Raw genomic sequence first — 14,985 nt, forward strand, 5'->3', positions numbered from 1 at the left:
CAATGACAAGAGGTTAGGGAATTGTCACCTCTTTTCTTTCTTTATGGCTAAATCTTTTCGTGCTACCTAAAGGGAAAACTGGCAATATGTTACTGGCCACAATTATAACAAAACTATCATTCCATTTGACTGCGGACAATTCAGATTCCTTGTCAAAAGCATAATCAAATGAGCCTCGAGGTTTTTTCCCAAGGGTCTTAGAGTCTACAAGCGGGCATTTTCCAGTCCTATTTTCCCAAATGGTTCCAGTTGCAAAGGATCCCCTTTCGTTCAGTGTTTGGAACAAGGACCAGGAAGAAAAGAAGTTGTCAAAAAATAGCCGATGCTGTTCAATATCAGGAATTATTTTCAAGAAATCCAAAACAATGCTAGCTCCTAATCCTACCTTCACTCCATCAGGGTTTGATTTAGCCCCTCCATCTGGAAAAAATTGGAAGAGATAGCCATCTGAAGAGCAAAGGCACCATAATTTGAATCCAAATTGAACCGGTTTATTTAATGTTAAAATTTTAAATTGTTGTTATCGATGTCCTCTTCATCCATCAAGTTGACAACGTCAGGTGGTATGCAGACAACATCCGTGGCTTCATCCACAGAATCCAGGGTTTCCTCTAAAGTGGCCAGGATTTCTTGGGTGGACATACACCTTTTATTATCCATCTAATGTAGTTGTAAATAAGTTTTAGTATTGGCAAATTTGTTCAAATAAAAAAAGATAATATTTTTCACACTTATGTTGCCAGAAATGTCGATGATCTTGAAGCTGAAGACCCAGTTACACCCGGCACACCTTACGACTGCGTATATACCTATGGGAGTGCACCTGCGTATATACCCTCTTGAAGCCTTCTTCTTGAGTTGGAAGGTAAACTCTATGGAGATCTTCGTAGTAGTGTTCTGTTTCTGAATTACCATTGCTGTTTGAGAAACTATACATTACTCACAGTCAAGAACCGACTGGTCTCGTCCAGGGGTGCTCATTAGTTCACAATGCATCTATAGACAGAATGAAGTCACATTTTAGCAGTCGACAGCTGCGACACCAATAAGATAAGAAAAAATATATAATGGTAATTGTAACCCCGAAGTGCTTAGATCCATTCCACGACTAACTTCATGGTGGTGTACAATGTAAGCGGCCAAGGTCCCTCCGCACGGTGCCTCTGTCCTAGTCTGCCATACCCCCAAACGCCAAAGGTGCGAAAATACCCCATTAGATACAAGTGTCAAAATTGTATATCTCTAAATAGGTACATTAGATCATTTAAAGAAATTGGAATGATTAAGCATTTATAGTATATTGATAATATGAGTGTTAGGATTCATAAATATTTTTATGGCACTTGCAAAAAAATATTAAGTTGATAGCCTTCGATGAGCAAGAAATTTACTAAACTTGAAAAATTATAGCTAAATATCCACATAAATATATTAGAGGAAAATGGTTTTAAAAATAAGTTTATTATCTGATGAATAATTTACCATGGAGAAACTATTTAAAAAAGGGGTGAATAATTTATAACGGACTAATTAAAAAACAATGCGTTTTCGCACCTTTAGCCGTAAATAGGTTAATTTGGTTTTAGATGTTGATTTAACCCAAGTGAAATATGATTAATTAATTCTAAGTTTAACATCCTCTCTAATTTGTAAGCTACAACTCTTTCAGAAATAAAAATTATGGGGACATTTTTTGATAATTTTATCTAGTTTAATTTCGCAGTTTTTGTTGTTTTATTGGAGGGTTGGAGGAGGTTTTGATGTTATTCATGGAATTTTTTCAGTGACTTTAAATGCCTCCCTCCCTCCAACCTCTGGGGATCAGGTTTTTTTGTGGGCTGTTCGTGTGGCTCGAACTGTGCAAAAATTTGTGACTATGTACTTGGTTTTGTCTTTAAATTACATTAGTTGACTAGACTATGTATTGCTGGTAGGGGTGGCATGTGCAACCAATGGCCCCTGGCTTTTATCTGCCCCTGAGTTGTTGTATGCCTACATGTACGCCACTGACATGGAAAATCAGAAAGCTCAGAGAGAGTCAGAGAATACACAAGTATGGAATACAAGGGAAATTTTTGTACCTGATTGATACTTCAACCTTATCATTGTCTTTTTATGATCCTAAGGTTAGCATTATTGACAAAATTAAATAGAAACTTGAATTTTGTACATGGTGGAAGAGCTCCATATTATAGTGTCCATATTATCAAAAGTGTAAAAGTATGTATATATCGTATGGTGAACTGCGATTGTGTCTTTAGTAAATAAATATGTCTTCCTATTTAATTGAAGACATGTTATTCTAATTGTGTAATTGTACAGCTATGGCAGTGTGAGTTATGTATGTACATACCAAGTTGAGAGTACCTAGTATCTCTCAACTTGGGGGACATTAGCATGATACCAATATTTTATAAACGTAGGAAGTCAATGTCTCTGATTAAAAACATATTTTTCTGAAGGTAGTGTTATAATATAGGTATAATGTTTTCGAGGAAGTATGCAACTTCAGGAACACCCAGAATCATTGCTAATTTAATTGTAATTAATTCGGTTAATTTTTTGAAAAAGCTGGCCGGACACCTGGAGAATCAAGAAATTTTCAAAACCGAGGTGTTTTAATAAACCTGTTTAATAATTTTACATATATGTACTACTCCCATAATCTTGGATTTAGTGAGATATAACACACATGAATTGCCTACAACTTAGTCAGCTGCTCATTATCTGCTTGTAATTTTTCAATTTTCAGAATGGTGTGTGAGTCAATTCTAGCCTGTGAAAAATTGCAGTATCAAAATGAGGATTTTTGGGTAGAGTGTTTCAAACTTATCAAAAATATAATTGGTGGAGTTGATTACAAAGGGGTCAGAGCTATAATGAAGGTTAGTTTTTTACTTTCTTGTGAATACTTTAATGTGAATTTATTTCATGCTGCTAATTCTCTCTTTTGATTTTTGTTTCCTCAGGGCTGCCGAGAAAAAGCTCAAGGGATACCTGCAAGATTAAATGCGTCAATTTTACCCCAATTGAAAGCACTGGAGAATGTTATAGAATATATTTTTGATAGGAATGCTTGCCTACTACCAGGCTATTTCATTGTTAATGAGATACAGAAAGCATATCCTGATAACAAGAACTGGCCTCATTGGGTATGTCTAGATGTGCTTTTTTCTCATCTATTATGACTAGGGTAGTGTTCCTGCTTCAGTAAAAATAATTCTCACCATCCAGGTTTGGGTTTAGTTCCAACATAGAGTAAGAATATACTTACTCTATGGTTCCAATGACGGAAATGATATCTCATCAGAAGTTTTATTCCATATGCTATTTGTCATCAATGAATAGCAATTTTTTCTGAACTTTTACGGATGTCAAACTTCAAGCTTGGCGGAGAATTTTCTTGGAGAGCGTACAAATGATAAAGCTTTCATTGCCCACCTGACTACAATGATGAAAAATATTTATGCTGTTGATCATTTAAAAAAAATTACCTACCGCTCATTGTTTAGGCTGAGGCCGAATTCCACTTACGGATGTAATAGAAGAAATTAACTGGGGATTTTGCAAAATTCAGCTGTTTTCAGTCAAACGTAAATTATGTATATATATTAGGCTCGGTATATTTTTTCGGGTATTTAAAGAGTCTTAATGTCATCTATGTGTATAATTCAAAAGATCTTTTCATTATTATAATGGATAAGTTGGTTGTTGAATTATTGATAGAAATGAAAATTATCGCCTAGATGAAGGCCTAAAAATAATATACTTAAGAAATGTGTTCTCTTCTATCTATGTCCTATCATATACAACTGTTGCAGAAAGTGTTTTCTAAAAATGAAGTCATTATGATGTAATGGATACCATGAAAGTTTCTGCTCTAAATGAATATATGTGGTTAATGAATATTTTTTTATCTTTGCAGAAGTTAGCCAATCTGTTGTCCAGTTTTGTTGAAAGTTTCCGAGCCACTGCACAAATGGTTAGCATCATAGGACATTCTAAAATGCTGCCTGTGGTTGAACATTCAGGCTATGCCGACCATCTGATCAACCCATGGAGGCTTGACCCTGCAACTCTGAAATTTTCTCTTAAGGGCAACTTGCCATATGATCCACAATTGACTCAACCTCAGACTGGTTTGCTGCGATATGTTTTAGAGCAACCATACTCTAGAGACATGGTGTGCTCAATGCTTGGGTTACAAAAGCAGGTAAGGTTAATTGTATATTTTAGATGGTGGATTTTCAAAAACAAATTTTTAGACCATTATTTATGGAGCTCAAATTATTTTGGCCACTTTGCATTTTTTCTCATTCAAAATTCAAATAGAAATTAACATATAACCTCTACATTTTCTTCTTCCCTTGTATGAAATATCATGGCAAAAGTGGAAAATGTTTAAACTTCACAATTTCTGTTTCACTTTAATCAATATTGTCTAAACACAGCAAGAATTTTTTTCTATTAAAATATCCATTCATTGGATGGGATTGGGGATATCTAGTTGTTGTAATTATAGGTAATTTTTTTAAACCATGAAATAGGTACATATATGTTTTTATCATTAAGAGAACTGTTAAATTAGCTCATCCATACATATATCTTGATAAATAAACAATGTCTGTGTTCTCGACAAAAACAAAAATGTAAGCACATATTTTAAGATAATGTATGTGTGCTAACATGCCAGTGGCTTTTTTGGGGTGTGCTCTTCTCTAACCTCTAGAAACTAACCTTTGATTGAGTGAGTATAAAGAGAGAATTTAAAACAAAACATACCCTAGAATTTTATGTCTTTCACTTTATGCTTAGGTTTAGTAAGTAAGTAATGATTGGATAAAAACCTATAATAATTTAAGATCTTATTGCGTGAGAGAATTTGATTTATTGATATTTACGTATTATCATTGCAGCATAAACAGAGGTGTGTAGCTTTGGAAGAACAACTAGTGGAACTTGTAGTTGTTGCGATGGAGAGATCAGAGGGTGAACCAGACTCGGGAGAAGAAGTTAGCCATAGTCACTGGCTTTGGCTTCATCTCTCCAGCCAGCTTATTTACTTTGTATTATTTCAATTTGCTAGTTTTCCAAACATTGTCATGGCTCTCCATGATAAGGTAACTATGAATGCATAATTCATTTTAAGATGATCATATTGCTGTTTTAATATGTTACTGCCATAATTTTTATAGATAATACAATAGGTTTTCCTTTGGTATAGTAAAGTTTAGTTTTTAAGCTTGTTTTCTGCATCTTTCTTAAAATTCATGTGAAATATCTAGCTTGCAGGTCGGGATCTTCGGAAGGGGCGAGACCATCTAATGTGGGTGCTTCTACAATTCATATCTGGGAGTATTCAGAGGAATCCAGTAAGTACTCATTATAAAGTTGCACACTATATTTATAATCCATTTATTCCATCATCATGTAATGGAGAGTAACTGAACAAAAGTATCTGAAATACTGGCAAGAACTACATTTGATATTCTTTTAATCGATATGTATATTGAAAAAAATATAACCAGTACTTGTTACTTTTTAAGACATGGTTATTGGGTCAGTCAGTCCATCACTTAAGCAATCAGAGTTATATTTTTTATCATTATTTTCTTGTAGCTCAGCAATTTCTTGCCCGTCCTGAAATTATATGACCTTCTGTATCCTGAGAGGGAACCACTGCCAGTACCTGATTTTAACAAAGCTCACTGCACACACCAGATGGCCATCACATGTGTTTGGATACATCTACTGAAAAAAGCTCAATCTGAACATCTTCTCATTCAGCGCCCAATACCGCACACACTTAAAGTTCATCATGAGTAAGTGTTGCTATTCATTCTTTATAGCTTTTAATATATATGCTCTTGGGTTAGCTATGGATATGTAGTGTTAACTGAGATACAATTCTTTTCCATTGGTGAGAAGGCTTGCGTAGCATATTGACTACGTAGGCTGCATTTTTCAGTTTCCACTGTGTCATAGTTGTGTAAAAGACAACAGTTTCTCCTGCCTTCCAGCAAGTATTGTAAGGTTGAAGTGCTACCCCAAGTCCTTCACTGTCACTGTATCACAATTATGGAATGAGATACTTAAGGATTTAAAGAGCAATTGCCTGTTTTCATTCAAATAAAATGTTTTCATCTCATTTTCAGCCGAAATTCTATAAGTAATCATGTAGTATTATATAGAAAATTTTCTGTTTCTGCCTTGCATTGCTCTGACATTGATTAACGTCTCTTTACCTCAGCGAAATTGAAGTATGCATTTTTTTGAATATCATTCTACATCTGAAAACAGATGTTGTATTGCATGTAGAATTTAAGTACATATTGATGGTTAAGTTCTAACAACACGTATCTCAAAATTTGGCCGGTTTGACACAGGTATCTTAAACAAAGTGTAGAAACATTAAAAAATAAAATTCATGCGAAAAACAACTCTTTGTTGGCAAGTATATGCTTCTTTTTTAAGTTTTATGAATTTTTGGTTTTTTAATTTTAGCGTACAATCAGAAAAAGTTAATTGTTTTTTTTTGCTTTCCTGCAAAGGTGCTATTTCTGAGATACATGTTGTTAGAACTTAGCCATCGATATGTACCTTTTTTGTATTCATAGTTATTATTTGATGAGTTCTGATGCATTGCACCTTGCTTCAAGGATTTTTAACAAGGGCTTTAAGCAGTAAATATATTTACATATGTATGATTTGGTGTGGCCATCTGGATTTCCTTTTAACTGCTAGTAGTTAACTCAATATATGCTCATAGATGATTAAGTGTTGCAAGTTTTATACTTGCTTACATGTATATGAATCACCTGCAAGCTGATCATTTAAATGCTAACACTGTGTAAGATTTAGTAGCCAGAAACATACAGTACTGATAAGGTGAATTAAAATTTAGTTGACCTAAATATTTCTCAATATTTTTTTCAGGTTTCTTCAGCATCTTGTAATGCCAAATAATCCAACACTTTCGATGGGATCTGACTACCGAATTGCATTGCTCTGCAATGCTTATTCAACCAACCAGGAGTATTTCACTCGTCCAATGGCTGCTCTGGTGGAAACCATTCTTGGAACACAAAAGGCTGCCGTGGCAGCTGCCGCAGCACAGCAGCAACAACAGGGTGCGGGTGCTGGCGGAGCAGTGCCTGTGGTTCCTGGCCAGTCCCCAGCCCAAAATCAAGCTGGAGCTGCCCCTGGACAGGCTGCTCAGACTACATCTAACCAGCAGCAGCCAGGGCAGGGTTCAGTCCCTACTGGGCCAGGACAAGCATCCCAGCCACCGTCAATGGCTGGTGGGCCGACCACTCCCCTCACCATGTCCATTCTTGACTCACTCACAGTGCATTCCAAGATGAGCCTCATACATAGCATTGTTACCCATGTCATCAAGCTGGCATCATCAAAATCTAACATGGCCTTGGCCCCTGCCCTGGTGGAGACTTATAGCAGGTTGCTGGTTTATACAGAAATTGAATCTCTAGGAATCAAAGGATTCATTAGTGAGTATTGATTTTCTGCACATTCTTTTTTGAATATTGGTTTATTAAATGGCAAAATTAATAATTACAATATCATGCATAAAAGATATGTTAGTTTTTAATGAAATTAGTGTACCTCATGAGCAATAATTGTTGTGGTGACTGCAAAAGAAAGCTTTGTAGTAAAAAAAGCATATTCAAAGAGAGGTATTCCAACATATAATGCTACAAAAAAATTAAATGCTTAAAAGTCTTTCAAGAAAATCAATCATTTAATGAATGAAATGAATACTTCTGTCTCCAATCATTGATATACAGTGGAGTCAATGTTAATCATAGTAATATGTACGTATGTGTATGTAAAGAAAGCTTTGTAGTAAAAAAAGCATATTTGAGGAGAGGTATTCCAACATATAATGCAAGAAAAAGAGACCAAACATGGTGTATTTTTGACATTTTTAAAGCATTTTATGAAGTACTTTCTCTGTGTAAAATTAAAAAAGGAAGTGGAATGGGGAGTAGGAATGGATAGCGCCGCGAGTTCCATAGCCGGAGAAAATCTCACTGACATCGAGTAAAAGTTTCAAGTTACCTGAGAAAAATTGGAAGTGTTTTCTTTTGGAGAGCCTCTCCCCCCTCCTCTTCTTACCAGTTCCCCTCTTTTCATGCAATCTGCCTTTCTGGTCCACAATTTTTTAAACATGCTGATAGCATGAGTCACCTACTGTATTCTTCGGTGACAACCTATGACTTTCGGCAATTAGTGTTTACCTCGGTATGATTTCAAGATAATAAATGTGTGACAAATAAAAAAAAAGAATGACATTTCTGATATAATTAAACTTTGTCAATCATGGTACCATTACTTTTACTTAACGATTTATCAACGATTCACGAGTTCCTATATTAGACCTCACCGAAAAAGCACTGAAAAGTTTTCACTACTGTAGCATATTCTTGTTTGCCTGTCTTGATGTCCTATGAGTATATTTACCATTTTAAATTCCTGGCACGAGACAGGTCACGAGCCTTCACCATGAAGAGAGGAAGAACTTGCTTAAATTAACATTATACAGGCATCCCCCGAGTTACGTAAGAGATGCGTTCCGGCAGACTCTGCGTAAGTCGAAATTTACGTAAGTCGAACCTTTGCGTTAGTGCTTCAGAGATTGCGATCGGCGCGGTGAAATAATCAGCGGAGAAATGCGCGGTAAATTCTCGGTGAAGTTTCATTCAATTCACTGCGATATTCATGAACTCTACCGCGTATTCTTACGTTATTAGATACAACATCGATAAACATTAATATAGTCTGAGAGTTGCATCTCGAGCATTGCCAATCAAAAATGCGTAATATTATTGCCAGAGTTGACCGATCGGGTGGATTCGGGAAAGTCCGGCATCTCAACGCTACATTACTAAACTGAATACTTAAATTGATTCATTATGTTATACTGCGATCTAAGGGCCCAATGAATGCATCGTCTACCTACCTATAATCATTATATCTTCTGCCTTTTATATATTACGTTGATCGATGAATCTGGTGGTTTCACTGTCACAGTTAATACACGTAGGAGGAGTGTCTAGGATTACGAGCAAATAACACACAAAAATACAACAGTAAATTACTATATTCGTAGATGCATTCACACGTACATACACTCATTCTTTCACGCACGGAAACATACTTTCATTCTCTCATATCTCAATAAAACAACGTGAAAATATCGTCATTTGAATATTTACTTCGCTGAAAACATCGAAGAGCATTTCCAAAGCACGAAGCTAATTAAAAGTGAGCTTTTATTCAGCCAACTCCGTCATTAACGTGCAACAACGTTAGTGGTGAAAAGCTTTCAATGACGCAATATTCATTTACAGTTGCACACAATATGAGAGAACGAGAAAATGCAGCTTAATAAAATTATCCGCCAGAAACATGTAAACAATTACGCAATTAATATCGTGTGTCAACTTTTTCTAAACCTTTTCGCGGCGTACATTGCCAACACTCAAAATTTCAATTCCGTTACGTGGGTACTAATCAATTCTTTTCCGCAATAAAGATTTCAGCTTGAACTTCATTTTCTTTTAATTCCACAGATGGAAATGTCTAAACTTAAGGATACAATTTTTAAATAGTTGAAAGTCGGAGTTCGGGTGTGCATGCTGTATAACAAGTTGTATCATACCGGAATGAGCGCAACCACATCCAACTGCAAATTTTCACGTTGATTGCTGACTGGGGATTTTTAAGCGATTTTTATGCAGAAATTAATGAAAATTCCTTCGAGGAATGACAAAAATGGGCCACTTTGTTATTTTTAGCACGTAAAAAACTCGATAACTATTCGATATTTTTTCTACTATGGGTTGTACGAGCGATTATCTACTTATTCGCGCTCGCATTCGAAAATTAACGTAATCCTTTGAAATACGGTTATCGCTTACGTAAGTACGGATTTACGTAAGTCGAGACATACGTAAGTCGGGGGATGCCTGTAGTAGTATTATAATTTCCACTGATATATCCAATGATGAAAGTGATAAGGATTACATGTAATATTTATAAAATTCAGGTATGTGCACATTACAATGTGTTTTAAATGTTTCATTAGATGTGTAATTTTTAGAATTTAATTAGAGGTTAATAGATTTTTGATGTTAGTATTACACCCAGCAAGAAAAGACAGACTGGAAACTCAAACTGCACAAATCACTTTTTAGCTCCGTTTATGCCTGTATAGAAAGACTTCAAAATTTTCAAGATCATTCACGCTCGTCCCTAGCTCCCTCATCTGTATTATCTCCAGGGAATTCTCGCTGCTAGGAAGCAGAGAACGCTCTCCATCCCCTCCCTGGCCCCTCACACTCCTATGCTTTCACGGAAGGGGGACCGTGAAAAAAATAAAAATACGACAGAAAGAGTCAACCTTGTTGGTAGACTACTAGATTTCATCAATTCCTCAGCATGTAATCAAAACAAATACACAGAAAGAGTCAACCTTTTTGGTAGACTGCAAGATTTCATCAATTACTTCTTATTAATTGCGAGAAAACGGCAATTAGAAAATGGAAGCAGTACCAATATTAGCCGTACGTGGCGCTGCCGTCGGGTATACCTTGAGGTTTACTCTTTCTCCATTCTCTAAGTCTCCTCTTGCAGAGCTGATGAGTCGCTCTAGTTTCCCCAACCTGGTGCTGGCGACACCCTCCTACTGGCTGGGTTCTTGTAATTCTAATTATGTAATTTATTACTTAATAGCTGCACATATGTATGTTGGTTTTAAAAGTCACAGCAGACTAGTAAATGAACTAGAAATCTGTTGTGATTGATTTTTGCCAAACACAACAAATTCAGTTAATTACAACATGTAAAACTTACAATTTCCAATTTATGTCAATTTAGATAAGCTAGATAGAGAAAAGTGCAGCCACCGTTATATCATAGCAAATTATTCACTTCAATAGTTTTGTACTCATCATTATAATTAGGAAAACTCTTAATTGGGTTATCACCTTTCGCCTTAATACTTCATTCCACTTAAGTTTTCCACCGTAATAACACTAGGGCTTAAGTTACCAGGATGTTTATTGTCACTTTTTATTCATTTTATATATGATTGCCCAAGAAGTGTAGTTACCTTCAATTCATTTTGTGGGGGTTGCTAATGATCAGAGGGTCCCAGACCAAAATCGAAATTGAGGTATGTGAACATCCGCAAACAAAATATTCAGAGTATGACATGGCTTAGGGAAAGGAGCAACCCCCCCCCTCCCCGCACCCCTGAATGTGTGGTATCACATGTGCGACTTAGTGTGGGGTGAGCCCTACCCTTAACCTGTCCAGTGAATCTTCGATTTTTATCACTGAATATGTGTATTCATTGTGTCAATAATTTTTTATAATGCTTGTTTTCATTATTTAGGTCAGCTACTGCCAACTGTGTTCAAGTCCCATGCATGGGGAATACTGTATACATTGCTTGAAATGTTCAGCTACCGAATGCATCATATTCAGCCTCATTATCGTGTTCAACTGTTATCTCATCTCCACAGTTTGGCTGCTGTACCTCAGACAAATCAAACTCAACTGCATTTATGGTAAGGCAATATTCTATCATGAATTTAAATTTTGCTTCTGGTCAGATTTACTTGAGTGTTCATTTCAATAATATGTGGTTTTTAAAAGTATCCTAGATGGATGGTAAACCTGAATTATTTATTTTGGAAACTCTGAGGTTTTGATACTCAGTAAGGAAATCTTCGTAACACCCTGTATGTTAAAATCTGGGCTCACTTCTTGTAGGAAACAATTTGTGGTTGATATTATTTTTAGATATTACTTTCCAAAATCACAGTACATGGTGACTATGGTAATTTCTCTAATTCTTAGTGATGGCCTCTTAGCTTGCCCTTGCATTGTTATTTCAAGTTAACACCGGGTATGTGACCTTAGAAGCCATCGTCCTAGTCTTTGTTAGGAAAGGATCAAATCTCCATTATTCGCAAACCCTTTCACTTGGAAAAAGTTCCAAGTATGCCGTGTGAAAATTTCAGTAGATTTTGTTTACTTTTCCTATATAATTTTGTCATTCAATAATTTGTTGTTTTACTTTTCAATCAACTTGCTTAATTATTGACATTGATTGCTGATATATCATCATATTGTTATATAACATATTCAATTAGCATTTATCAAAAATTAATTCGAAAGGACCTGGTAATAAATTGCCTAAAAATTGATTTGGGTTGCAATATTTATGGTAAATACAGTTTTAATTCATTCTGCTTTTTTATTCATGTTTGTGTTTTGTTTCTTAAAATTTCAGTGGTTATTTTATATCATGTTATGTTTTTGATTTTTTTCAGTGTTGAGAGCACTGCTCTTCGACTAATCACAGGACTTGGGAGTGCTGAGGTACAACCGCAACTTTCAAGATTCCTCAGCGAGCCAAAAACCCTTGTGTCTGCTGAGTCAGAAGAGCTAAATAGAGCACTTGTGCTTACTCTTGCTCGATCAATGCATGTGACTGGCACAGGTAAGTCTATAATTTTAGCATACCATACATTCTCAAGTACCACATGCCCTCTTGTTGAGATTGAGCGCTTAATTTTTTGGATTTTGGAAGATAGCTCCCAGTATTGTTTGACTTCAAAGTAAACTCATGGGGTAGTAGCAAAATAAAAAATAAATTGCAGTCATGCAATGGCTTTAAATTGATAGAAAATGCATCTTTTTATTTAAATATTGATGTGAGGGATTGCTGCGTAAAAATTAATATGTACATAGTTTTATTTCTAATAGATATTATCCTATTTATCTGAGTGTTATGAAATTTTTCTGATATGAGGAAGATTGCTTGTGTAAGTTTCTTTTTAAAGGATAATGATTATGAGACTTATTGCTCTTCAGGGGAAAATTGTTTTATACCTTTAAATAATGTTAAGGGGATAATTCAAGTGTTTTTTCAGTATCTTTAATGGTTAAATCACTCTTATGTGAATTTGGGGTATCCTGATTCAATTCCATGTCAATGGTAGTAATTCTTCTCTGTGAACTCTTTTGTGATTTTCAGCATGGAATGAAGTTACTTTAATTTTAAAAAATGTGAAAGAAATGAACTCCAACACCTTACTTTTTTTTAATTATCACAGGTTCAGAAACTTTGTCAGGCACTTGGTGTAAGGATCTTCTCAAGACGATAATTGTCAACACACCTCACAGCTGGGCTAACCATACACTGCAGTGCTTCCCACCAGTTCTAAATGAATTTTTTCAGCAAAATAGTATAGGAAAAGAAAATAAACAGCAGCTGAAGGTAATATAATTTTATAGCAGATGCCTAATACCAATAAGAAGGTGATTCAGTGCAATAATGTCAATGACACCCCTTCCATCATCACTCATCATATGGTGTACATATGTTCAAAATTTTGTATGGATAAACTTATCTGATAACTCTTGTTGATTTGTGTTGGAAAACATGCATTTTCTCCTCTGTGATGCGAGTGACTTGGTTTTGCTTGGTTTGGCCTTTAATTTTCATTTGAAATTTCCTTAATAATATTACCTTGAAAGTTATCAATTTGTGTTAAAAAGGGGGCATGCTTGATAAGCAGTTCCAACATGCTGTCAAACAATCTTTAAAGACCACGTATCATCATCAGGGAAAACTTTGAATTGTCAGTGAATTTTAAAATCTGGAAAAGTCAGGGAGAAACTTGAGTTGGTAATTTTCCTTATTTTACTGCCAATGCGTTTATGTGTCAACCTTTCCCTCCCTGTACTTCACCAGCAATTTTTTTTTACTTTAACGCATAAGAGTATGCCTAATGAATGCATGGAAGAATACGGTATTGCAGTAATAGATGATCTTTTGTGGATATGTCAGGAAATTAGTATGCATGTAATACCAAATAAGGTAAATTTTGATTTTTTACATGCGAAAACTGTCAATAAGGAATTTTCTTGTGAGAGGAGATAATTTTTATGTTATATTTCTTCAGATCAACTCTTGGATTGGATTGAATTGCTTTTTAAATAAATATACTTTTTCACTAAAATAAATACATTAAATACATATCAAGATATTAATTGGGGGTGAGGAAAATGACAGGTTTTTAGACCACAATGAATCTTAGGAAATGGTATCCTTCTGTTTCTAGGGAATGCTTGTACTAGGGAGTATTGTTCATTTTTTTAATAAAATAGCTCATGAACTAGGAGGCATTATGATATGTAGTGAATTAGCCATTTATGACGGTCAGGGAAAGGTGTAATTTACCTCCCCTCCTGAAGTGAAGTAGTGAATATTTTTTATTATTATTTAAGGTATTCAACCTTTTTATTTAGTTTTATATTGAGTATTTTGCACACTGCATTGTAAAGCACTATCCCCTGATCAGTATTTTTGGTAGCTAATTAAATTAATTTTTATTACTTATGCACTAATAGTCATCAACTACCCCACAGGGTACACTTTTTATCATAATAGAATCAATGGGTACAATTTTTATCATAACAGGTGATAATGATACATGTGTAATTTTAGGTGTTTGTTGCCAAATAGCAGTATATTACAGGACATTCATCTCATGAATTACAATCAAGTATTGCTTGTAAAACCTCTTATATAAAATCATTATGCATTATGAAGACATTGACATGCCTGATATCACTAGGCGTCTATTTCAGCTAATTATCTCATTTGAAGCACTAACAAAAAAGGGAAAAGATTTGAAGTTGTAAGTGAAATGAGTGAAGATAAAATATACTTACTGCACCTTAAAATTTTAAAATTTTAAAAAAGGGAAGCAAATTGTGTAATTAATGCCTCTGCTGGATTTTTTCTTCGATTATCGCAAATTCATTTCTTATAACTCTTTAGATATTCAAAATGTATCTGAAAATGAGGGTGTGGGTATATTACATAATGAAAGTTAAAATATATTTTTTTTATTTTAAATATTTGATTTTGAATTAATGCTAGTT

At 34.9% G+C, this 14,985-nt stretch overlaps 1 protein-coding gene across 1 annotated transcript in view; it reads left to right on the forward strand.

Annotated features, from left to right (window-relative positions):
* The window catches only part of LOC124159409 (mediator of RNA polymerase II transcription subunit 23), a 37,303-nt gene that overhangs the window by 2,360 nt on the left and 19,958 nt on the right, over positions 1–14,985 (forward strand). The window contains exons 3-12 of the mRNA XM_046535202.1: positions 2,753–2,885; positions 2,970–3,152; positions 3,926–4,213; positions 4,917–5,120; positions 5,286–5,372; positions 5,620–5,822; positions 6,937–7,508; positions 11,420–11,594; positions 12,363–12,532; positions 13,149–13,312. Coding sequence (XP_046391158.1) covers positions 2,753–2,885; positions 2,970–3,152; positions 3,926–4,213; positions 4,917–5,120; positions 5,286–5,372; positions 5,620–5,822; positions 6,937–7,508; positions 11,420–11,594; positions 12,363–12,532; positions 13,149–13,312 — 2,179 coding nt within the window. The remainder of the gene's footprint in view (positions 1–2,752; positions 2,886–2,969; positions 3,153–3,925; positions 4,214–4,916; positions 5,121–5,285; positions 5,373–5,619; positions 5,823–6,936; positions 7,509–11,419; positions 11,595–12,362; positions 12,533–13,148; positions 13,313–14,985) is intronic.

This window comes from Ischnura elegans, chromosome 5, assembly GCF_921293095.1.
Source record: "Ischnura elegans chromosome 5, ioIscEleg1.1, whole genome shotgun sequence".
NCBI lineage: Eukaryota > Metazoa > Arthropoda > Insecta > Odonata > Coenagrionidae > Ischnura > Ischnura elegans.